The sequence below is a fragment of the Buteo buteo genome, chromosome 11 (genome assembly GCF_964188355.1).
Source record: "Buteo buteo chromosome 11, bButBut1.hap1.1, whole genome shotgun sequence".
NCBI lineage: Eukaryota > Metazoa > Chordata > Aves > Accipitriformes > Accipitridae > Buteo > Buteo buteo.
In genome coordinates this window covers 10,798,240-10,817,595 of record NC_134181.1, presented here as the reverse complement: position 1 = coordinate 10,817,595, position 19,356 = coordinate 10,798,240, and the positions used below count along the sequence as shown (strand labels likewise).

General features: G+C 39.9%; 2 protein-coding genes across 4 annotated transcripts; one reads left to right on the top strand and one right to left on the bottom strand.

Annotated features, from left to right (window-relative positions):
* Nucleotides 1-3,000: 3,000 nt before the first annotated feature.
* LOC142036642 (fatty acyl-CoA hydrolase precursor, medium chain-like) lies at nt 3,001-16,668 on the bottom strand. 3 transcript variants are annotated; one of them, XM_075040029.1, is made up of 15 exons: nt 16,532-16,668; nt 16,106-16,246; nt 13,934-16,015; nt 12,871-13,075; nt 12,306-12,441; nt 11,907-12,040; nt 11,241-11,394; nt 10,880-10,981; nt 9,928-10,026; nt 9,317-9,457; nt 7,937-8,017; nt 6,345-6,492; nt 5,537-5,686; nt 3,675-3,747; nt 3,001-3,525 (listed from the first exon to the last, which is right to left on the bottom strand). In XM_075040029.1, the coding sequence occupies exons 5-15, from the start codon at nt 12,420-12,422 to the stop codon at nt 3,336-3,338; spliced, it is 1,389 nt and encodes a 462-aa protein (XP_074896130.1). In that variant the 5' UTR covers nt 12,423-12,441; nt 12,871-13,075; nt 13,934-16,015; nt 16,106-16,246; nt 16,532-16,668; the 3' UTR covers nt 3,001-3,335. The 3 variants fall into 3 exon arrangements, with proteins under 3 accessions (XP_074896130.1, XP_074896129.1, XP_074896128.1); XM_075040028.1 differs by having other exon boundaries at nt 13,934-16,246; XM_075040027.1 differs by lacking the exons at nt 13,934-16,015; nt 16,106-16,246; nt 16,532-16,668 and adding an exon at nt 13,662-13,885.
* CIAO2B (cytosolic iron-sulfur assembly component 2B) lies at nt 16,602-18,790 on the top strand. The gene is made up of 5 exons (XM_075040031.1): nt 16,602-16,883; nt 16,988-17,065; nt 17,367-17,492; nt 17,980-18,025; nt 18,566-18,790. The coding sequence occupies exons 1-5, from the start codon at nt 16,740-16,742 to the stop codon at nt 18,661-18,663; spliced, it is 492 nt and encodes a 163-aa protein (XP_074896132.1). The 5' UTR covers nt 16,602-16,739; the 3' UTR covers nt 18,664-18,790.
* The last annotated feature ends 566 nt before the right edge of the window (nt 18,791-19,356 follow it).

The following is a 19,356-nucleotide window of genomic DNA, read 5'->3' as shown; positions in this document are numbered from 1 at the left end:
TTGTTTGGTATCTAACACAATACATGAGTTCTGCAACACTAGACAGATGATTTCACAGCTTTTGTAGTATGGGAACAATATTAAAGGATTTGATTGCTAACTATACATTTAATGCCTCTGAAAAATCAGGAGGGTTTATGGACTTCTGCGTGAACTCACATATATCATTGGAGCATGATATGAAAAAGAGGGAAGAGATAGCTGAATAGAAATAAAAGACATTTTCTGCCCATGTTAACTAAGAGGTTGGCATTTAAACTAAGAGGTTAGTTTTATGTAAGCTTTGGGCTCTGTCTTTTTTTCTTTTTTGGGGGGGTGGGGTGCAAGACTCAGTAGCTCTTGCCGCAGAAAGGCTGTTTTGCGATTTTATGTCATGAGAATTCTCAGTTGTCAGACATGGCATTTCTATAGATGAATTTACTGCTTGCACCTTTGTTTTCAGCTAACTGGGCTATGAAGACCCAGTTGTTAAATTGGTTCAGCACATGTATTATGCACCTAATAGTCCTGTGTACTACAGATATCCTTGTGTACTTTACTCCAAATCTTTGTAAGTGTATCTGCACAGTTGTGATTTACAGCCCTTGTAGATAAATCCCGGTCAACTTTAAACTGGACTGCTTTGAGAGCAAACTATTGGCAGGTAGCTTCAGGTGTACACATTCAGTTTTGCCTGTTTGAATACTGTTGCAAATTCTCTCACTGTCTCCACTTATTTTGGACTGCTTTGGTTCCTGGCATGGGAAAACTGTTTCCATGCAAGGTGGAACTACAAGAATCCCTGCTTGTGACTCGGCTTCCATCCTGATTGGCATGCATGCCTCAAGTCACTTGTGACCCGCAAACTACAGGAGTCCTTTACTACAAAGCCAAATGCTGTGTACTCTACTTGCTGCTCTCTCCTTTTGCTGTAACAAACTTTACCTCCATAAACAATTTATATTCTATCTCCTGATCTTTACTGATTTTACTAAACTCTGTCCTTTCCTGTTTGTTTTCCCTTTATTTTTCTCCTTCATTTACTGTTCTATCTTCCAAGCCCTACTCTTCAATCTTTGTTCTACTCACTACTTCTCTCTCAAGTACCCAGTGTGCAAAATGTCTCAGCCCATATCCCATCCACAGTCCCAGAGAAGTGTCCATTCTGAAAATATTACCAGTGCAAACAGCTTTCTGCAAACTCTGCCAATCTTACTTACAACAAACAAATGCGATTTTAGATCCCTATAGCCCTGCGTGTTGATACCTTGTATGGATCTACAAGCATGGCCTATATGGTCTGCAAATGTGGAAACACTCTAGACTAAACTCATGCATTCTGGAGATAGTGCTACATACCTGGCAAGTGGAATTCTTGAATCCTGTTTGGCATTTCATTTTGAGAGAACATGTTGCAGCTTACCCTCAGTCGGTGAATAATGCATAAGTCAGGGATCAATAAAAAAAAATCCTGCTGTATGATGACATTTGCCTCTTTATACTCTAATGCACTGCTACCTTTCTTGATTTCAATAGCTGAAAAATAGAGGCAAATACCACATTTATAGGCCCATAATTGCATAAGAGCTCACAATTACATCTTGCCTCAAGCATGTATGGTAGAAATGTTTAGAAGTCTGCATTTAAAACAGGGTCAGTTTGGTTTTTTACTTAGCCCCCGGTGAGTTTTCAATGAAGCTAGAGTGTATAAAACCTAGAGCTAGAGTCTATGAAGCTAGTGCTTGGACAGCCTTAGCACTGTCTCTTTAGCAGTGGTAATCTCACATCAGGACGTCTCTGTGATGAGACAGAGTATCAGCGCACTCACTCCTAAGCAGAATAAAATCTTTTGACATTTTCCACTGTGATTTATTTTTAGCACTGTGACTATTCTTAGCACTATGCATAAGAAGTCAGTTTCACTGCATTTCTCTGCATACACTTACAACATAAGCATATATTCTGTGCATATACATACAACGCTGCCTGTTTATCTCCTTTTAAAGGGAGTGGAACAGGACCTCAGGGGAATTTACATGCGATGAAAATCTATCAAGACTATTTTGAGATTATATTCCCCTCACAAAACATGTTAGCTAAAACAATGGAAGAGGGACAGATGCTTAGCAGGAATTCCCGTTTACCAAAACAGCAGTTGTACTAACAGTCCACCTCCCAGGTTCTGACTGACAACAGAATTTGGGCAGAAAGATGTAGGAATCCCACCCTATTTCTTCCAATAAAGTCATTCAGAAAGAAGGGATGGCCAGTTTGTTGCTGTAGGACATTATTAGCTATGAACAATCTTAAATTCTTCCAGAGATACAGAGGGGAGATGAAAGAAGGGGGGAACAGATGCCTAGTGCCCCATAGGATCTGTGGAGCTGCATAACGCTGCTGTGAGGTGGCCGCATGGTCAGGAACATGGTTTGGGTAGCTGGAGCAGCCTAGGAGCCAGATATAGGAAACAAACAAGATATAGCAGAGAAAGAAGTCCTTGACAACACTGAAATGAAGTGTTCAAGACTTGTTCTTGGCAGTCCAAGTACGTATCAGCCAGTAAGGGTACCAGAATAATTCTGGTACAAACAAACCTCTCGCCAGTGCTAGTAATGAAGACCTGTGACCCAGTGCAGAGAAACTGGAACTGACTGATGGCCCAGAGAACAGCCTGGAGCACAACGTAAAGCACCATGGAAAAGACAAAACTATGAAAATAATGTTACCAACATTGATCCTTCTAAGGGAATTATTGCTAAATTTGAAAGGAAAAAAGCGTGGGTAGTGGAGACAGCTTCTCCCTTTTCTAACATTTGAGAGAAGTCTTAATTCCAGCCCTACTGTTACAGATTATGTATTGGAACAGTCAGAAATATACCATCGCTGTTGTAAAACCAACTTATAAAGCAGAACATTCTTTAGTTTCTTTTTTTTTCCACAGAGAATATTTCCATATCTAAATCAGACCAAAACTTCTGTACCATTGCTGATACACTTGACATCAAAAGACAGTTTTACTTGCAAATTGTGTCTTTATTGATTTCACTTTATTAAAACAATGTTGCTGCCACATTCTGTCTTCAGTCATGGGGAAGCAACAGAAAAACCTGAGCAGTGGGGAAATCTGGTACCTATATTTAATAAGTGAGGCTTCCGTTGTAGACACAAATCCAGGAAAAAGTAAATGATCACAATGGAGAAATAGATCAATTGGAATTATTACAGTGAATAATTGCAAATATGACAACTGTGAAGAAAAGGCAAAAGGAAACATAAGTTTATCCTCAAAATTACTTTAAGTAATTTCTTTTACTATCCTAATAGTTTGCATATTATGTGCATGCTTAGATCGTAAATTATAACTCTGAATTAACCTTCTTGTTTTCTGTACTTTTGTTATTTGTCTTTTCAAACATCACCTTTCGCCAGAAATCTACCTTCTTTTCTTTCAACTTTCTGGCTTTCTTTTGTTTTAGATTTATCTGTAAGTATTCTTCATTTAGGTTGTAAGATGGCCATTCAACCAAACCTTCTCCATTAGGATTTCTGTAAACAACAAAAAAGAAAGAGTGAATGCCCTTTTCAGTCACAGAGGAATTAAATCACAGAAGTTAAGACTGAATCAACAGAACAGCTAACTCATGATGCAGTCAGTACAAACCAGTAATATGTGTCATGAATCTCATGATTCTTACCCATTTCGAGCAAAGTTAGTCCAGTACTTCATTAGAATTCTACTAAGGTTCTTTTCTTCCTCTGTAACTTCACCTGAGACACAAAATAATTATTATGTGTGGCAGAAGACAAAATATTGCTACTACAGAAGCAGCATTTCAGTCTGTGAGTATGTTGTAACAACTTACTGATTACAACAGAGGCACCACACTTGCATTATGTTAGTAATACAGCAATCACGACAAGAAGATTTCAGCACTATTTATGAATGAGATTAGCATAGTTTTCCTTATTCTACAAATTGGAGAATGGGGGTACAAGGAAATAAGGTGATTTGTCTGTAGCTTTTCAGGAAACCAGAAGCAGAACCAAAAAAAGAACCCATGTGTCCTGAGTCCCATTACAACTCAAGGAATGGGCCACATGGTTTAGTTTCATAGATGTTATTCTAGCTTTGTGGGACTGAAATTCTCCCTATTATTCAGAGCATGACTAGGCAAAGATTTCTTCATTCTGATACAAGATGATGTCGTTCCACATCTCAACACTTCAAGAATATTCATTTAAATATAGTTACACATATGCCCACTGTATCAGCTAGATGAAAATAATTTTAGTGACAGTGTGTTATTAATTATAAATGCATCTCAATACATCAAGAAAAATACTTGCTATTTTAATGCTCTTAGTAAATTCAGGCAAAAAGAACTGTAGAGTGTTTTCTAGTGTAGGATAACATAAGTAAAAAAATAAATATAAAATACAAGCAAAATCAAAAGGCTCTAGTAACAGATTAACAAATGCTTTTACAACATAGTTGGATTGCTCCAAAGTTCAAGGGACTAAAAGGAAATGCTTTCATTTATGTAGGCATTGAAACTTTGAACTACTGTGCAAATGACAAAAATAAAAGCAGAAAAAATGGTGAATTCACTTAAAATAAGTAGAATTTCTGTGTTTGTCAAAATAAGAACTGCTCCTAATTTGTTTCATGGGAAAGAAAATACTCCATCCTGAGTATTATTGTTTTAGGCATATGCAATTAAAGCAAATTGCTGCATTCATAATATTCCTGAGGATGTGGCATCTTGTATCTAACTGTTCAATGACTGGCACATTAATTTGGACTATAGCAATGTGGGATTCTGCCTGAATTAACCAGAACTTCCAGAATCCTACGAGAATGTCCAAACTGACAAGGCAAAGGCAATTTTGGGAGTACACCCTTAATCCTTCATCAATGGACCAGTTCCATTTTGAATAAAATGTTGATATATTGAGTCATGGGAGAAAATAGTCTTTAACCTAACCATTAGATCTTCACACAGAAAATTAAACACTGGAGTTCCAAGCCTTGCTCTAATCAACACAGTGGGAACACTATCTGCAAAAGAGACCGAGTCTGCCACTCCATGGAGCCTGACAGCCCATGGGATTTCCTGGAAAGAAGGAGACATTAGCTTAAATTCCTCAGGAAAAGAAGAGCCTAGACTTCCTGCTTCCCAAGCACTCTGCTAATCCCCTGCAAGTTTAATTCACCTTTCCTTCAATTTATTTTTCAGCCAAAGCTATCTGGCAAATTCATGAACAGTGCTGGTATAACAACAGTGATGTTTTCTTGCAAATGTCCTATTTGCTAAATTGTTGACAACACGTGTAATTTACTGTGCTTCAGAAACAGTAAACTGTACACGATAGAGAACGGAGAAGAAGAGTAAGTTTAGTGTTAAACAAATTCTAACAGGAGAAAGGGTTATACTTTGGTCTCACTGTTAATAAATGCACTTTAGTCTGATTAAAATGGAAGTAGCACTACTGAATAGAATAATGCCAGTGTTATGAGAGTAATTTATAAGTCAACATTGAATGTTCTACTCCTTACTACGTAGCTGAATATCACCAGCCAGATATGGTCCTCCAAAGACAAAGCCAACTTCATCTCCATGATCAGCTTTCACATACTCTGGTTTATTATCCCAGTATGAAGTGGGCCGATGCTGATATTCAAAGAAGTAGACAGGAGCTCCAGACTCTAGCAGACGTAACATTTAGAGAGTTAAAGAAGAGATGCATAAGTTACAGATGACATCAGATGTTTAAAATATTACTTTAAATATACCCAAAGCTTTACACTGGGCACATTTTTAATGTAATGTTACATTCCAAGATGTATTTTTATTTTTAATTCAAAACTAAGAACTCTCAGCACTTACACAAAAAATTGAAAAATTCACCCCAGGAAAACTTACAGAAAACATGATAACATCAAATTGTTTTCCAGTTCTGGGTATTTTGGCATGGCTTGTCCACACTTAAATACCAGAAAATCTCCAGGCTACAGAGCTGCTGACTTCCCAAGTAGCAGTGGGCCAAAGGACAAATTCCAGGTTGCTTTAATATGTTTTAATTTTTAAGCCTGCATACTTCAGTTAGCAAACATTTACCTGTGTTATTGTGCTCTGCTCTCAATATATTGTGACTATGAGCACAAGTGCAAGACACTAGTACAAAGATAAAGGAGTACATACACTTGCTTCACACAATCCTGCAGACCTGTATCACTTTTCACCCTCAAGTTCTCAGTAGGAATCTCAAGAAGGGCTGCCTACACATGACAGGATTTGTGTCTACATCATTTGATCCAGCATGTTGTAAGAGGTTTGAACACCTACTGGTGTTCATTAGCTCACCCCTGTGATAATTCAATGCTTTAATGGATGGCATAACAATTCCTACATCCCCTAGCAAATCCAAAAATTGGTCCCGTAGCTCAGCAGGATCATCTGTGTTTCCTAGATACTCATCCACTATCGCAGGCAGAAACTCTGATGGTACATACTAAGAGAAAAAGGGGAAACAAGAAACAAACAGAAAAATTAACACTCTCTGAATTAGCAACTAAAAATGTCATCTTTTAAACGTCAAAGTTTCCACAAAGTCACAAAGGGCCAGGGTAGCACCCATGTTGATGGGAAATCACGATGACAAATAAAACTGTCCTGGTTTCAGCTGGGATAGAGTTAACTGTCTTCCTAGTAGCTGGTACAGTGCTATGTTTTGAGTTCAGTATGCAAAGAATGTTGATAACACTGATGTTTTCAGTTGTTGCTCAGTAGTGTTTAGACTAAAGTCAAGGATTTTTCAGCTTCTCATGCCCAGCCAGCGAGAAAGCTGGAGGGGCACAAAAAGTTGGCACAGGACACAGCCAGGGCACCTGACCCAAACAGGCCAGAGGGGTATTCCATACCATGTGACGTCCCATTTAGTATAGGAACTGGGAAGTGGGGGGGCAGGGAATCGCCGCTTGGGGACTGGCTGGGTGTTGGTCGGCGGGTGGTGAGCAATTGCCCTGCGCATCATTTGTACATTCCAATCCTTTTATTACTACTGTTGTCATTTTATTAGTGTTATCATTGTCATTATTAGTTTCTTCTTTTCTGTTCTATTAAACTGTTCTTATCTCAACCCAGGAGTTTTACTTCTTTTTCCCGATTTTCTCCCCCATCCCACTGGATGGGGGGGACTGAGTGAGCGGCTGTGTGGTGGGGTTGCTGGCTGGGGTTAAACCACGACAAAAACCTATTCAGACTTTTTTTGGGGGAACGCTCCCCCCAAAAAAAACCAAAACCAAAACACCAATGCAAAGAAACCACCTCAGGTCAAATTTGCAACAGATTTATATGAGTTAAAACTCTACAGGAATCAACAAGGATCCAGCAACTTCTCCTTTGGCTTCTGTTTTCTTCGGGAGAAAAGAGATGGGAATAACAAAAGTAAATTCTGTGAGTCCTTAAAGATTTATGGACTATTAGACTACAGGGCAAGACCAATGGGATCTCTAAACACAGCTTATGTTTTTTAGTGTTAGAATTTGCTGCTTGAAAGATGCGTTTCAAAACTCTGAGTGCAAAGTAACTACTTTAAAAGTTACATTTAACATAAACATATTGAAAAATCCTGCCTTGAAACCCATCAACCAGGAGATTAGCCATCAGATACCATAAGACTAGGGACACTATTACAGTAATCCTACATACAAATATGTAAGACAAAAATGTTGGTTCAGACGTCTAGAAGGAAAAAGGAATTTCCCCAAATCCCCAGTCTGACTCAATCCTATTTCTGTGTAACTCCATACACCGTAGTTCTGTCAACTTTGCTGGGACTCTCCCCAAAGCATAACATGACCTCAAGTCTTAGTAAGACTATGACTCAAGCAGGAAATTAGAGAACACCAAACTTCACAAATCTGTTACGTGCATTAAAAACAAATTTCACTTACCATCATTGGCAGTAAAAACTCTAAAGTTGAAGTAATTGATTTTTTATCTCCTATTTCCTTCAAACCTGGTATTTTTGATGTCTGCACAGAGAAAAAAAAGAGTATTAGCACCATTCAACTTCTCCAATATTTTTAACATTAGAACTACATTATTCCACTTTATTCTTACTACTGGTGTTTATTTTTGAGGCATTGTATAATATGCAAAAATGCAGTACGATGCCGCAGCTGTCTTGAAAAGCTTGTATTTACTGCAGTAAATGTTTCCTTGGTGCAGGTTTCTACATAAACCACTCATACTAAGTAGTTTATCCTTAAATCAACACACATTGTTAAGAAACTTGTAAGACTAGAAAGCACTAGGGCAGAACTGAAGCAAAATGCTTATTCTGTTGCAAAGGCTTATTTTCCCTCTGGTAGGGGAGATCTTAAAAGTCACTGGCAGCCTCTCTGTCTCTAGTCCAATTGTTTGAACCCTCTGAAGTAAAGATAAGGCAATGCTCCTCTTCTAGAGCATTACATAAAATGACCCTTCTGTCTGCAAAATTAATTAGAACAGATTTCACTATACATTTTTCTTCTTGGACTCAGTACCAACACACTCCCAGAGACACACAGTTACTACGTAGATTCAGAACAAATGCTTTGTACTACATAGATGAACATTAATACTTAGTAAACGAAGAAGAGGACAAGGAAGAGAGAGGACAAAAATCCACCTCCTGCAGTTTTCTGTACTGTATAGCAATTGCTTATTTTTTGGAGTTACCCATGGAATTCATATGAGAAAGGATTTATGCACTGAGAATGGATTGGACACCTGCATTATCTCCATACTCTGTCCCCAGATAAGATTTTCAAATGGTAGATCTTTCTGCATGGTAACAAGGAACACAGGGGCAATGATATAACCAGCAGTCAGAGTTCATATTGACATACAGGGTAAGCTGTTTAAGGTGATCAATGTCACATTTTTAAACAGGCTATGTACCAATCCTGAATACTGCGTGTTGTGGGGGAAAGGATTGGTTTCATTTTTCTTTCAGTAATAAGCCCTTGACTGTTGCATTCTTTTTCCTCTCTCTGCCTGGATGAGGGATTAAAATTTTAGGATCAGCAAATACTGTATAAAATTGATATTCCAAAGATAACCATGTAGTTTAACTTGCAGGTTGAAGCTTGTCTCAGTGTTTTGTGACCAGCTGGTTCTGGGTCACTACAGAATCATAATGCAAGCAAAGTTTACCTTGTATATATTTCCAACAATGCAAAGCCTTTTGGCGATACTTAAAAGGTGTCCTACCAGCAAATACTGTCTCAGAGTTGCCTGCATCAGTTAACACAAGCATTCAAAAAAATGAAGAATAGCCATTAAATTACAGATCTAATATTCCAGCCAAATTCATTGTTGGTGACTCCTATCATAAACGGGACTGCATTAAACTCTTTTCCAGCCAATATCTCTTCAGGTGACTTATGAAGAAATACTCCATCCAAAACTAAGGGTAGAAATGGGATTTCCTGAAGGAGGAGAAAAAAAAAGATCAAATTACTTGTTAATAGTATTTTCCATTTTTCCTTCAATTCATATAATAAAATGTCCACTTTTAATGTTCCAAGGGCAAGAAAGGGCTTTAAGAAATCTGAGTATCAACAGCCACTGTAACATAAAATTACAGTTTGGCACAAGACTATAAAATGCAAGCCTGATTGGATCATGGTATGGAGTAATGTAATGGTTTCCTGATCCTGGGCTGCTTCTGAGATTAAAACATATGTATGCTTGAGTCTTGCTCACAACTTTACAGGTGCTGTGACACTTCACTGAAAATTCTGATGAGAAATTATTTCAATATTTAGAGGGTATTTTGACAAAAGTTAAGAAAAATCAGCTTTGGAACAGGCCAACAATGAACTCTGGTCAGAGGCTGAGCTAAAGTTTTATAAGAGTGCTGTTAAAAAAATCTGTTACTAAGTAAAGTTTTACCTACCGTACTGTTAAAGACTATATCATTTGCTTCCTGGTTCCTTAAGCAGTTTATCAGTGAGAGTGAACTGCTCGTCTCACACTTAAATATACTTGCCATTTTCTGAAAATTATTAACAAAGATAAAAACTCTTAGCTACAAGGTGGTCTTTAAGGAATTTATAAACAGAAAATTATTATACACAGTACTGTTAATAATTTTACTTAAGGGCAGATTTAGGTGAGCTTGATAGGACTTCAAGTATTTTATTTTACTAGATATACTACAGTTTGATCATAAAGTGAAATCATTCTGGTATACTTCTCTTTCTTTCTATATTTCCATTCACTGTTCTACAACAAATCGTGCTGTAGAGGTAATATGAGGTTCTAACATAGATCAAATAAGGAAAGAAAATTCAGAAAATCAACTTATGAGATTTACATTATTACTATGTGCCATTTCAGGAGGAGAAATGAAAAGATACTTATACAGAGGAATTTAATTTTAAAGTTTGGGTTTTTTTATTTATTATTAATTTACTTCAAATAAAGGTCCTCCATGAAAGACCACAGCTGAATAAAAACTGAATGCCTCTTCTGGATTCTAGTTAAACTTTCTGTAATAAATTTCATAGTTACTATATAACTTACAGTGTGCAGGAAAATGGACACATGCCTAGCTTGGCATGTGTATAACTGAAAATACCTAAGTCAACGCACAGATATTATAATCACATAACTGTACAATCTATTTCCAACACTAAATGAGATTGAAAATAAACAGACTATTTGAATGAGAATTTACTTAGTGTTAATCTATACATTTATAGGTATGCCATGGGAGTAAATTTGATCAACTTTGTTGCATAATATGCAATCAGATTTCCCCTTTTCTCTTTTAACTAAATTATCAGATATAAGAAATGTCCTATTTTAGACTATAAAGGCTTTGAAATGCAAAAAAATGAGCCTACCTTAAGATCTGTTGAACGAAGTAAATCTTTATCAGGGGGGATTAGAATTCCACTCTCTGATATTGCTTTATGAAAGAGACCCTTCGACAAAGGAGATAAAACCTGCCAAGAAGGGAAGAACCGAAAGTATTTATTCTACATTAAGGTCCTTATCCCATAACTTTATGCTTGACTAGACTGCTGGATTCAGAAGGGAATTACACATTTTGATGTGCTTACAGGGGAAGTGTCCAGACTTAGCACAACATGCCATTAATCTTTCTTTCAAAAATCAGATTAAGCACGAAATGTTACACTAATTGAGTTTTTGAAGATTTTTTTTTTAAGACTTTACTTTCTAGTGTATATACTGCATGCCTACATGTGCAAAAACAGAGCAAGATCCTGCAGATACACCAAAGAGTGTGACAGATCCTGGATCTCCACCAAAGTGTTCAATATTTTCTTGGATCCATCGAAGAGCTGCTACTTGATCCAAAAATGCCCAGTTCCCACGAGCGTGTTCATCACCAGTACTGAAAGAAAAGCATTATAAGCCAACTTCTCAGGAAGAGTAATAGCTCTTCTAATACCAGAATAAAATAAATCTCACCAATTTACATTTTGTGCAAAGTGTCATATTTGGCGAAGGAAAGATCCGTATAGCCTACTGACCTAAAGCCCCACTGACTTACTTGCCTCTACTGTTTGTTCACCCATACACAGATGGATTCCTGGCCTTTACACTATACGATTTTTTGCTTTATACACCAATGGATGGAAGTAAAGGCAAGAACAAACATCCTGTCCAGAACCAAGTAAGCCCAGCTATGATGTGATAGCAGGCTACAATCAAATGACAATGCAAATGGAATTTACAGACATTTCTTAATGTTCTTAAGTCCTGATGTCAGCAAACTATGTACATTTAAACCACCTTAACAGTGGGGAAGCTGGTATAGAAGTTCAGCTGATTTAGAAAACAAAACTACCCATGCTTTAAACATAATAGGAAGTATTTTGTAAAAAGTTAAATAGGTCATCTTACTTGAAGAATCCAAGGAGTCCAAGTCTGTACTGAATTATTACTACCACAACGTTCTCATAGGCTGATAGTGCAGAACCGTCGTACCTAGAAGCACCACCAAATATAAAATTGCCTCCATGGATCCACACCATTACCTTAGAGAAAAAAGGGCAAGACACACTTTTATACATTGCTTGGTAGACTTCATTTGAAAAAGGAAGACAACATCAGAGAATTAAGAACTCCAAATCACCAAAGCTCAAGGGGAGCTGAATTTTAGGTTGGTGGACTTTGAATTTTACATAATATTATTATTTTTGCTAACGCAGCATCACATTTTCAAGAGCAATTAAGTGACTTAGGAGTCATTATTAGGTGCAAACTCTGTACAACACAAGTTTGTACAAAGGGTTTACGTACAGGTAACTTGTCCTTGTTTGAACCATCAGGGCTGTAAACATTTAGATACAAGCAGTCCTCAGAAGTTCGGAACGAGAGGTGTTTTTCTTTAAAGTTTTTTTCAGCTATTTTCAACATGGACAGATCTTGAGGACATCTTCACAAAAGAAGGGAAGCATGACTATTAGTAATAAAACTGAAATAGCAACGATGTAGCAACAATAGAGAAAACACGCTTTATTTTGCCCCACAGACTGAATTCCCACAGAGTACTCAAACTTTGTGTTACTTAAATACAGTTAGAGGTGCAACCTGTAAAAGCACAGCTCTATACTTGTACTTAAAAAGCTGAATTATTTCAGCACAGTATAACGAGAAAATGTAATTTCCAAAGACAACAATTTCCCAGGAATTCTCTGTGGTTCCTAGTCCCACAGTTCTTACGACATATTTCAGTACTGGCAGCGTATTCACTACCAGTCAATACAAGCTCCTTACCAAAAATCAGACCTCTGTACCCTAAAAACATGACAACACTGACACATGTGAGCAGGTCCTATATACAAATAAACTGAACAGCTCTCACAGTGGTGGGTAAGAAGTTGCATCTCTCACATCGTTCCAGGGTTCGGGTGGTTCAGGTGGGGAAAACCTCAGGGATCCAATAGGGGCTTTTGCAAAAGGAATCCCAAGGAAAACATTTACAAGTCTGTCTGTCCCCTTTACATTTGTTTGTCTCCCTTTGAGTCGTCCAAGCGCAATAGTCACTTCTGGCTCAGCACCATTCCATCCTAAGTAACACATAAGATAAAAAAAATAATTTAAATCGCATCTTCACAATTATCAGACAGACTTTTCAATGAAGCATTTTTTACTGACTTTAATTTAGAAGATTACAGCTTATTCCTTTCAATTTTGTTCAGTTTTCATTTTGCTTTTGTGCAACGACAGACACCCCCTGCCAAACGCTCCTATAGCTGGCTCTGCCAATGACAGCTGGAGCTAGGTAAAACATAGTTTAGTCACTGTGCAAGAGCATAAAGCTTAAAAACAAATTTCAGAGAAAACAGCAACCGTCAAAATCATTAACATTTTCTAAATTTATCATCCAAAAAGATCTTTAAAATATATTGTTTAGATAATTCGGAAATTATTTTGCTTTCTACCTTTTAAGAAAGAAAGTTTTATTTTCATAAAATCATCTCAGAAATGGTTTCATCTCACAAAACCAATAATTTTTACATCAAGCTTATTAGGATACTTTTGCAGTTTGCTAACAGAAGTAGAAGAGATGTACACCCTTTGAAAGTCACTGCACTGCAACTTGTTAGCACAGTTGCTTCTGCAACAGCAATAACAACAGGTTTTGCATCTCACCTTCTGCTCCACGAGTGATGTATGCAATACTACAAGACAACGTACAAAGCAAAGCAATCTGCCTTTGAGAAGCCATTTTTCACCCCCGTTTGGACTCTAGATTATTTTCTGGTTCTATGCGGAAGAGAATGGTACAAAGGTCTTTGCTGAGGGCATTCTGAGTAGGGAGTGCAGCTAAATTCCCTTTTGAACATGCACTGCATTAAGTACTTTCAGAGTACTTGATACAGAGTGTAAATACAATCCCTTAGTGTAATGCACCTAATCATTACCTGATCCTGAGAATGGATGATCTGAAAATGACCCAACACCATCTGTGAACAACAATAAAAGGTCTAATCATAGTTAATCTGAGTTAATCTTACAAGCAGAGAAGACAGTGAAGCTCTGAAGAGGTTCCAGAGCTGTCGACACTTAAATTCTTGTAAAAAAACCCCAAAACAACAAAAAACCTCGCCAAAAAAAAAGGATTACATATAACTAGAAATAACAATTTTAAAAAAATCAATATAGCTAATTCTTGCAGAAGTTTTAATGAGGGCTAGCACATCTGTACCATAACTGACACCATATGTGCTTTCCAGCAGGGACTGGCCTCCAGCCTCCAAATAGTTCCTCATCTCTTCTTGAATAAAAATAGGTCTCCTGCATTTTTCAAAATTAAAGGGGAGATTTAAGTTGAGGGTCAGATTATAGCTTCTTCTATATGAGTAGCTTCAGTGGAGGTCTGAAAGCAAGGTCTACTTACAACATTTTATTGGCTATGTACTTCCCTCAAAAAAGTGGGAAAGGGCCATGACCTCACCTTCTCTATAGCTTCCTACAGTGGAAATAGGCTGGCAATCCAATAGACAGCTTTTGCCTGCTGGCTGAAAAAGTCCTAAAAAAATTTGTAGTTTGTAGAAGCATGACTACAGTGTGGATGACTGGCCCTAAACAGATTAGCCTCAAGGCCGCCTTCATAGTTGGGCCTACAAGCCCAGCTTGCTCCACCAACTCCCAATCTATCTTCAACTGGCAAAACACCCTCTATAAAATGGGTCTTTTCCTTCCCACCTTTGATTCATTTCACATCTCCTGGATGAATGGTGTCACCAGCATTCAGCTGGCAAAGCATACCGCTTCAGGCTCCTCTGCACTGCTTTCGCTTAATTCACCTCCAGCGGGGACGCTCATAAAGCCTGTGAAGACAACTTCTCCACCACAGATCATACACAATGTAAGCTCATCCTGCTTGGGAAACAGGTTTGTCAGAGTAAGTCAGTTTTTTTTTTTAACGAAAAGGGTCACGAATGAGATAGGTAAAACAAGATTTCCAGTGCAAGATAATTCAGAGCTACTTGCTATTTCTTATACAGTTCCTGAGTCTCTAGGTTGTGATAGCTTTGGAAAGTATGCCAATTTCTCATGAATTTCACCTGGAACTGTGCAAATATGCATTGTGAAACATATCTTGCCTTTTATTTTTTATACTCCCCTCAAATCTTTCTGGAAAATCCTTTCTGTTGCAGTTATTTTTGTTCTAGTCCGATGTGAATAGCCCTGGGATTTTTGTAGATTCTTCTGGTGGCCTAGAAAGACAGACCAAAACCAGAAGACAGACTTCAACATATGGGAATAGGTGTGTGCACCTGTTTGTGTGTCTAAGGATTGGGGGAAAGCAGGATTCCATGAGGCTACTTAAGTTGAACGCTTTCCATCAGTGAAATCCAATGAATATGGACTTCTTGTGCTGCCAAACCGAACTGTCTTTATCCAATTAAAAAACAAAACAAACCAAAGCAACCAAAACCCACTTTCAAAATCAGCCAACATCTTCACCACTAAGGGTAAGTCAGCTCAGTCAGCTCTGTACTTCCTAAGCAGCCAGAAAAACGATGCTTACCAACAAAATGTATTGTCCAAAACAACATACACTAATTGAAAGACCAACTTAAGATAACAAAGGATGATATTAAGAAGTGAACTTTAATGCCAATAGATTCAGTTAATACATAGATTACAACACAAAGCAAAGATGAAAGCAGAGATAAATGGAAACTTTGCTCACAGGTAGTTTGCTTGTCTTATTTAAAATATCAGCAGATGCGTAAACATATCAGTAACCTTCAGAACAAGTCCCACTGGGGGCAAACCCAATCCGGCCCAACTCCCTGCAGTCAAAAGCACACCTGAAGTAACCGCCATTTCTGTAAGGCAGTGCCGAGCAACAGAACCACAATATACTAGTATTTTCTTCCAGTTGCAACATCTTTTGAAGCAGCAAGTCTCAGGTACTTTCAAATCCTCTTTTCTGTCTGTCTGCCGCCCTCCACCTGGGGAGCATGTTTGCATCTTCTCACCCGTGACCGGACCTTGACGTGGCAGGCATGGAAAAAACCCCAAATCATGTTTTGCAAAGAGAAATCAAACATATGTCGAGGAGGCTAAACCAGATGATATACCGTATGTTTACACAGGAGTACGTGCTTTAACTCCATTGTAAAGGGGTGTATGAAGCCAAAATACGTCATCCCTACACTCTCTCGCTCCGGCTTCTTTAAGTTGGCGGGTTTTTTTAGATACAGTTTGCCTTTTCAAATTACCTCGAAGACGAAAAGAAACCGTTTTAATCAGGAACACTCGGTATGTAACATTCACCCTAGTCTACCCGTCCTGGACCGCGCTCCCTCCGCCGCAGAGGTCCCTCACGGACCCCCGCAGCGTCCCCGACCCCAGCCAAAATCCGTTCGGTTCGCGCTCTCGGCCTTCAGTTTCCAGCCGTCGCCGGCCGCCGCCGCCTCCCGCCTCCCCAGCGCGGCCTCCGCGCTGCCGCCGCCGCCTCCCCCCGGCCGCCCGAGCTTGCCCCGCCGCGCCCGCTCTCCGCCCACCGGGCCAGTTCCGCTCCTCGCCCGCCGGAGAGCACTCCCGCCACGGCCAACGGGCGGACCGGGCCTCCCCAGCGCCCCCCGCCGCCACCGCCGAGCGCCCGCCTCCGCGCCCGGTGCGGCGGCGAACGGCGTCCGGGCTCCTTCCGCCCCGCCGGCGGCGCCCGCCCGGCAGCCGAGGCGGGGAGGGGCCTGAGCGGCGGCGGCCGCCATGGTGGGCCCGGGCCCGGGCGGCGGGGCGCCGCTGGAGAACGCCAACCCGCTCATCTACCGCCGCTCGGGGGAGCGGCCGGTGACGGCGCGGGAGGAGGACGACGAGCTGCCCGACTCCATCGACGACCGGGAGATCTTCGATATCCTTGCCGGGAAGGGCGGGCGGGGGGGGCCGGGGCCGCTGGGGCGGCGGCGGCGCAGGGCGGGGGGGGGCCGCTCCGCTGCGCTTTCCTTGACCCGGCACATCTCATTCGCTCCATTAACGACCCCGAGCACCCCCTCACCCTGGAGGAGCTGAATGTCGTCGAGCAAGTGCGAGTGAAAGTGAGGCCCCCGCTAAGACGAGCCTGTCGCCCGGGGCTGCCGGGGCCGCCGTCGGGACGGCCGCTCGGTAAACGCGCGCTGTGCTGCAGGGCAGGGCTGCCTCTGCCCCCCGACTGACATTAGAAGAGGCTTATTACAGCGGTCTGCTGCAGCTAAACGTAGTGTTTTAAAATGTCAGCGAAAAAAAAAAACCGTGAGCGGCCAAGTACAGCTTCAGGCTGCATTTCACAAAAAACGCCGCCAGGTAGTTCGGGGTAAAGCCGGTGAGTTTGGTACATGCAGAGTGTTTGGTTTTCAACAGGTGAATGACGCGGAAAGCACGGTGGCAGTGGAGTTCACTCCCACCATTCCCCACTGCAGCATGGCGACATTGATCGGCCTCTCCATAAAAGTAAAATTGATCCGATCTCTGCCCGAGAGATTTAAGGTGAGTAACCAGATCGCTCCGGAAAGCAAAAGAGGGGATTGGGTTTGAAAAGGGGGGGGAAGGCAAGAAAATAAGCTAACCAACTTACAGTGAAAAAAACCTAGAGCTTTTTTCATATCATGGGTGGTGTAAACACTCAGGGAACCAGAGAGGGCAGTGGACTAAAATACGGATGCAGAATTATGGTTCTGTGACAGTCATGTCAAGGGTGAGTGGGGCTGTGGAGCAAAGTTACCCGCAGTGCTCTATGGCATGGGAGGAAGAGAGGTTGGTGCCTCACCCCCCTGTCTGAAGGAGGCTTAAGCAGATGGGAATGCAGAATATTCTGTGATTTTAGACTGATTTTATTCTGCTCTATACAGTAACTGGTATTGGCAAGAATGTTTTCTTCCCTCTTATTGTCTTATTTTCATTATGAAAGAATTTGAACTTTAGCTTCCAATGTTTTGCTGACTTGTTGCCTTTTTCTTTTGTGATGCTTTTTAAGCTGGATGTTCATATAACACCAGGAACACATGCTTCTGAGCATGCAGGTAAGGTTTTTAGTGCTCTGATGTGTGGTGGTTATTTTTTTTAATCTTGAAAATTAAGAGAGAAGAGAGATTCCCACACCTGCAGAGCAGCTGTTTAGTATCTGGGACTTTATGGGCGTCAGCTTCTGGGGGGTGTTACAGAACAGGAATGTGTAATAATGACATTTAGATATGTTCTGTACTGTAGTTTAAACATCTCCTCGGGCAACCTGTGCTCTCAACTAGTCATTGATTTGCCTGGGTTATGGAGGACTCAGAAAATGGGGAGAGGCTGGGGGGAAATTTCTTCTTCTGCTACACCTACACACGCGTAGTTCCCTGCTGCTGAATCATAAACAGCTTGCTGGTTTAACTTGTGATCACAAGCTAGCTTTGACTTTAGACTGCAACTCCGGAGTGTACGTAGCATCTGCAGAGTTACTAGTCTACCTGAGTTCCATAGCTACAGTCTGATTGTGTGTCTCAACCTAAAATGCTTTAAAAAAGACATTGTATACAATTGTTTTGACCGGTTTCTTGTGGTGTTTTTTTTCTGCACAGTTAATAAACAGCTTGCTGATAAAGAACGTGTAGCAGCTGCTTTGGAAAACTCTCACTTACTGGAAGTGGTGAATCAGTGTTTGTCCGCTCGATCATAATTGCCTGATGAGGAAATTGTTGGTATTCTGCTGTGTAAACTAATTTTGTATATAAGTGGTGATGCTAGTGTTACACTATACATATATCTATGAGCAAAATAAAATTACTCGGATTTTCTTAAAGAAATGTTTCATTACTCCTACAAAAACTAGTATGTGGGAAATTAGCTTACAGGCAGCTACAAAAATATTATGAAAATTGACTTTTAAATGTTATTAGTCATCGCATAGGTAGGATTTTTCTTTAAAAAGATTTGTTTCAAGCTGGTTTTAACTGGTTTCTCACTATCCAAAATTAGTTATAAACTGCATTTTGGAAGAGGATTTTGCACACTGGACTTTACAAGTACACCAAGCTAATTGGCGGTTAAAATCTTTACATTCGTATGACTTTTTTGGGCTGCTAATATAATTTTAGCTTCAGACATCAAAAACTGTATAAGTTCATGTGTGCAAAGTTGTAACACATTTTAGCAGTAAGTGTAAACACTTCTAAAGCATCTGCCTGGTTTTTATTGTATTAACTTGGATTAGCCAAATATGGAGGGCTCTTTAGACCTGTATAAAACATGATTTATTTTTAATTACTCATTACTTGTGGTAGGAAATACAGTATCTTTGAGGTAGGGTTTTTTTTCCATGCACCTGCTGCAATATAGGAGAGAGTTGTTCATAGTTTTCAGTACGAACAGT

Coding starts and splice junctions, on each gene's coding strand:
- LOC142036642 (XM_075040027.1), bottom strand. CDS start 13,737: ATGGCTTCTCAAAGGCAGATTGCTTTGCTTTGTACGTTGTCTTGTAGT. Junction 10,027..10,879: donor TTCGTTCAACAGATCTTAAG/GTAGGCTCATTT, acceptor AATAATTTTCAG/AAAATGGCAAGTATATTTAA. Junction 8,018..9,316: donor TTGGCTGGAATATTAGATCT/GTAATTTAATGG, acceptor TTCTCTGTGCAG/ACATCAAAAATACCAGGTTT.
- CIAO2B (XM_075040031.1), top strand. CDS start 16,740: ATGGTGGGCCCGGGCCCGGGCGGCGGGGCGCCGCTGGAGAACGCCAAC. Junction 17,066..17,366: donor TCGAGCAAGTGCGAGTGAAA/GTGAGGCCCCCG, acceptor GGTTTTCAACAG/GTGAATGACGCGGAAAGCAC. Junction 17,493..17,979: donor CTCTGCCCGAGAGATTTAAG/GTGAGTAACCAG, acceptor ATGCTTTTTAAG/CTGGATGTTCATATAACACC.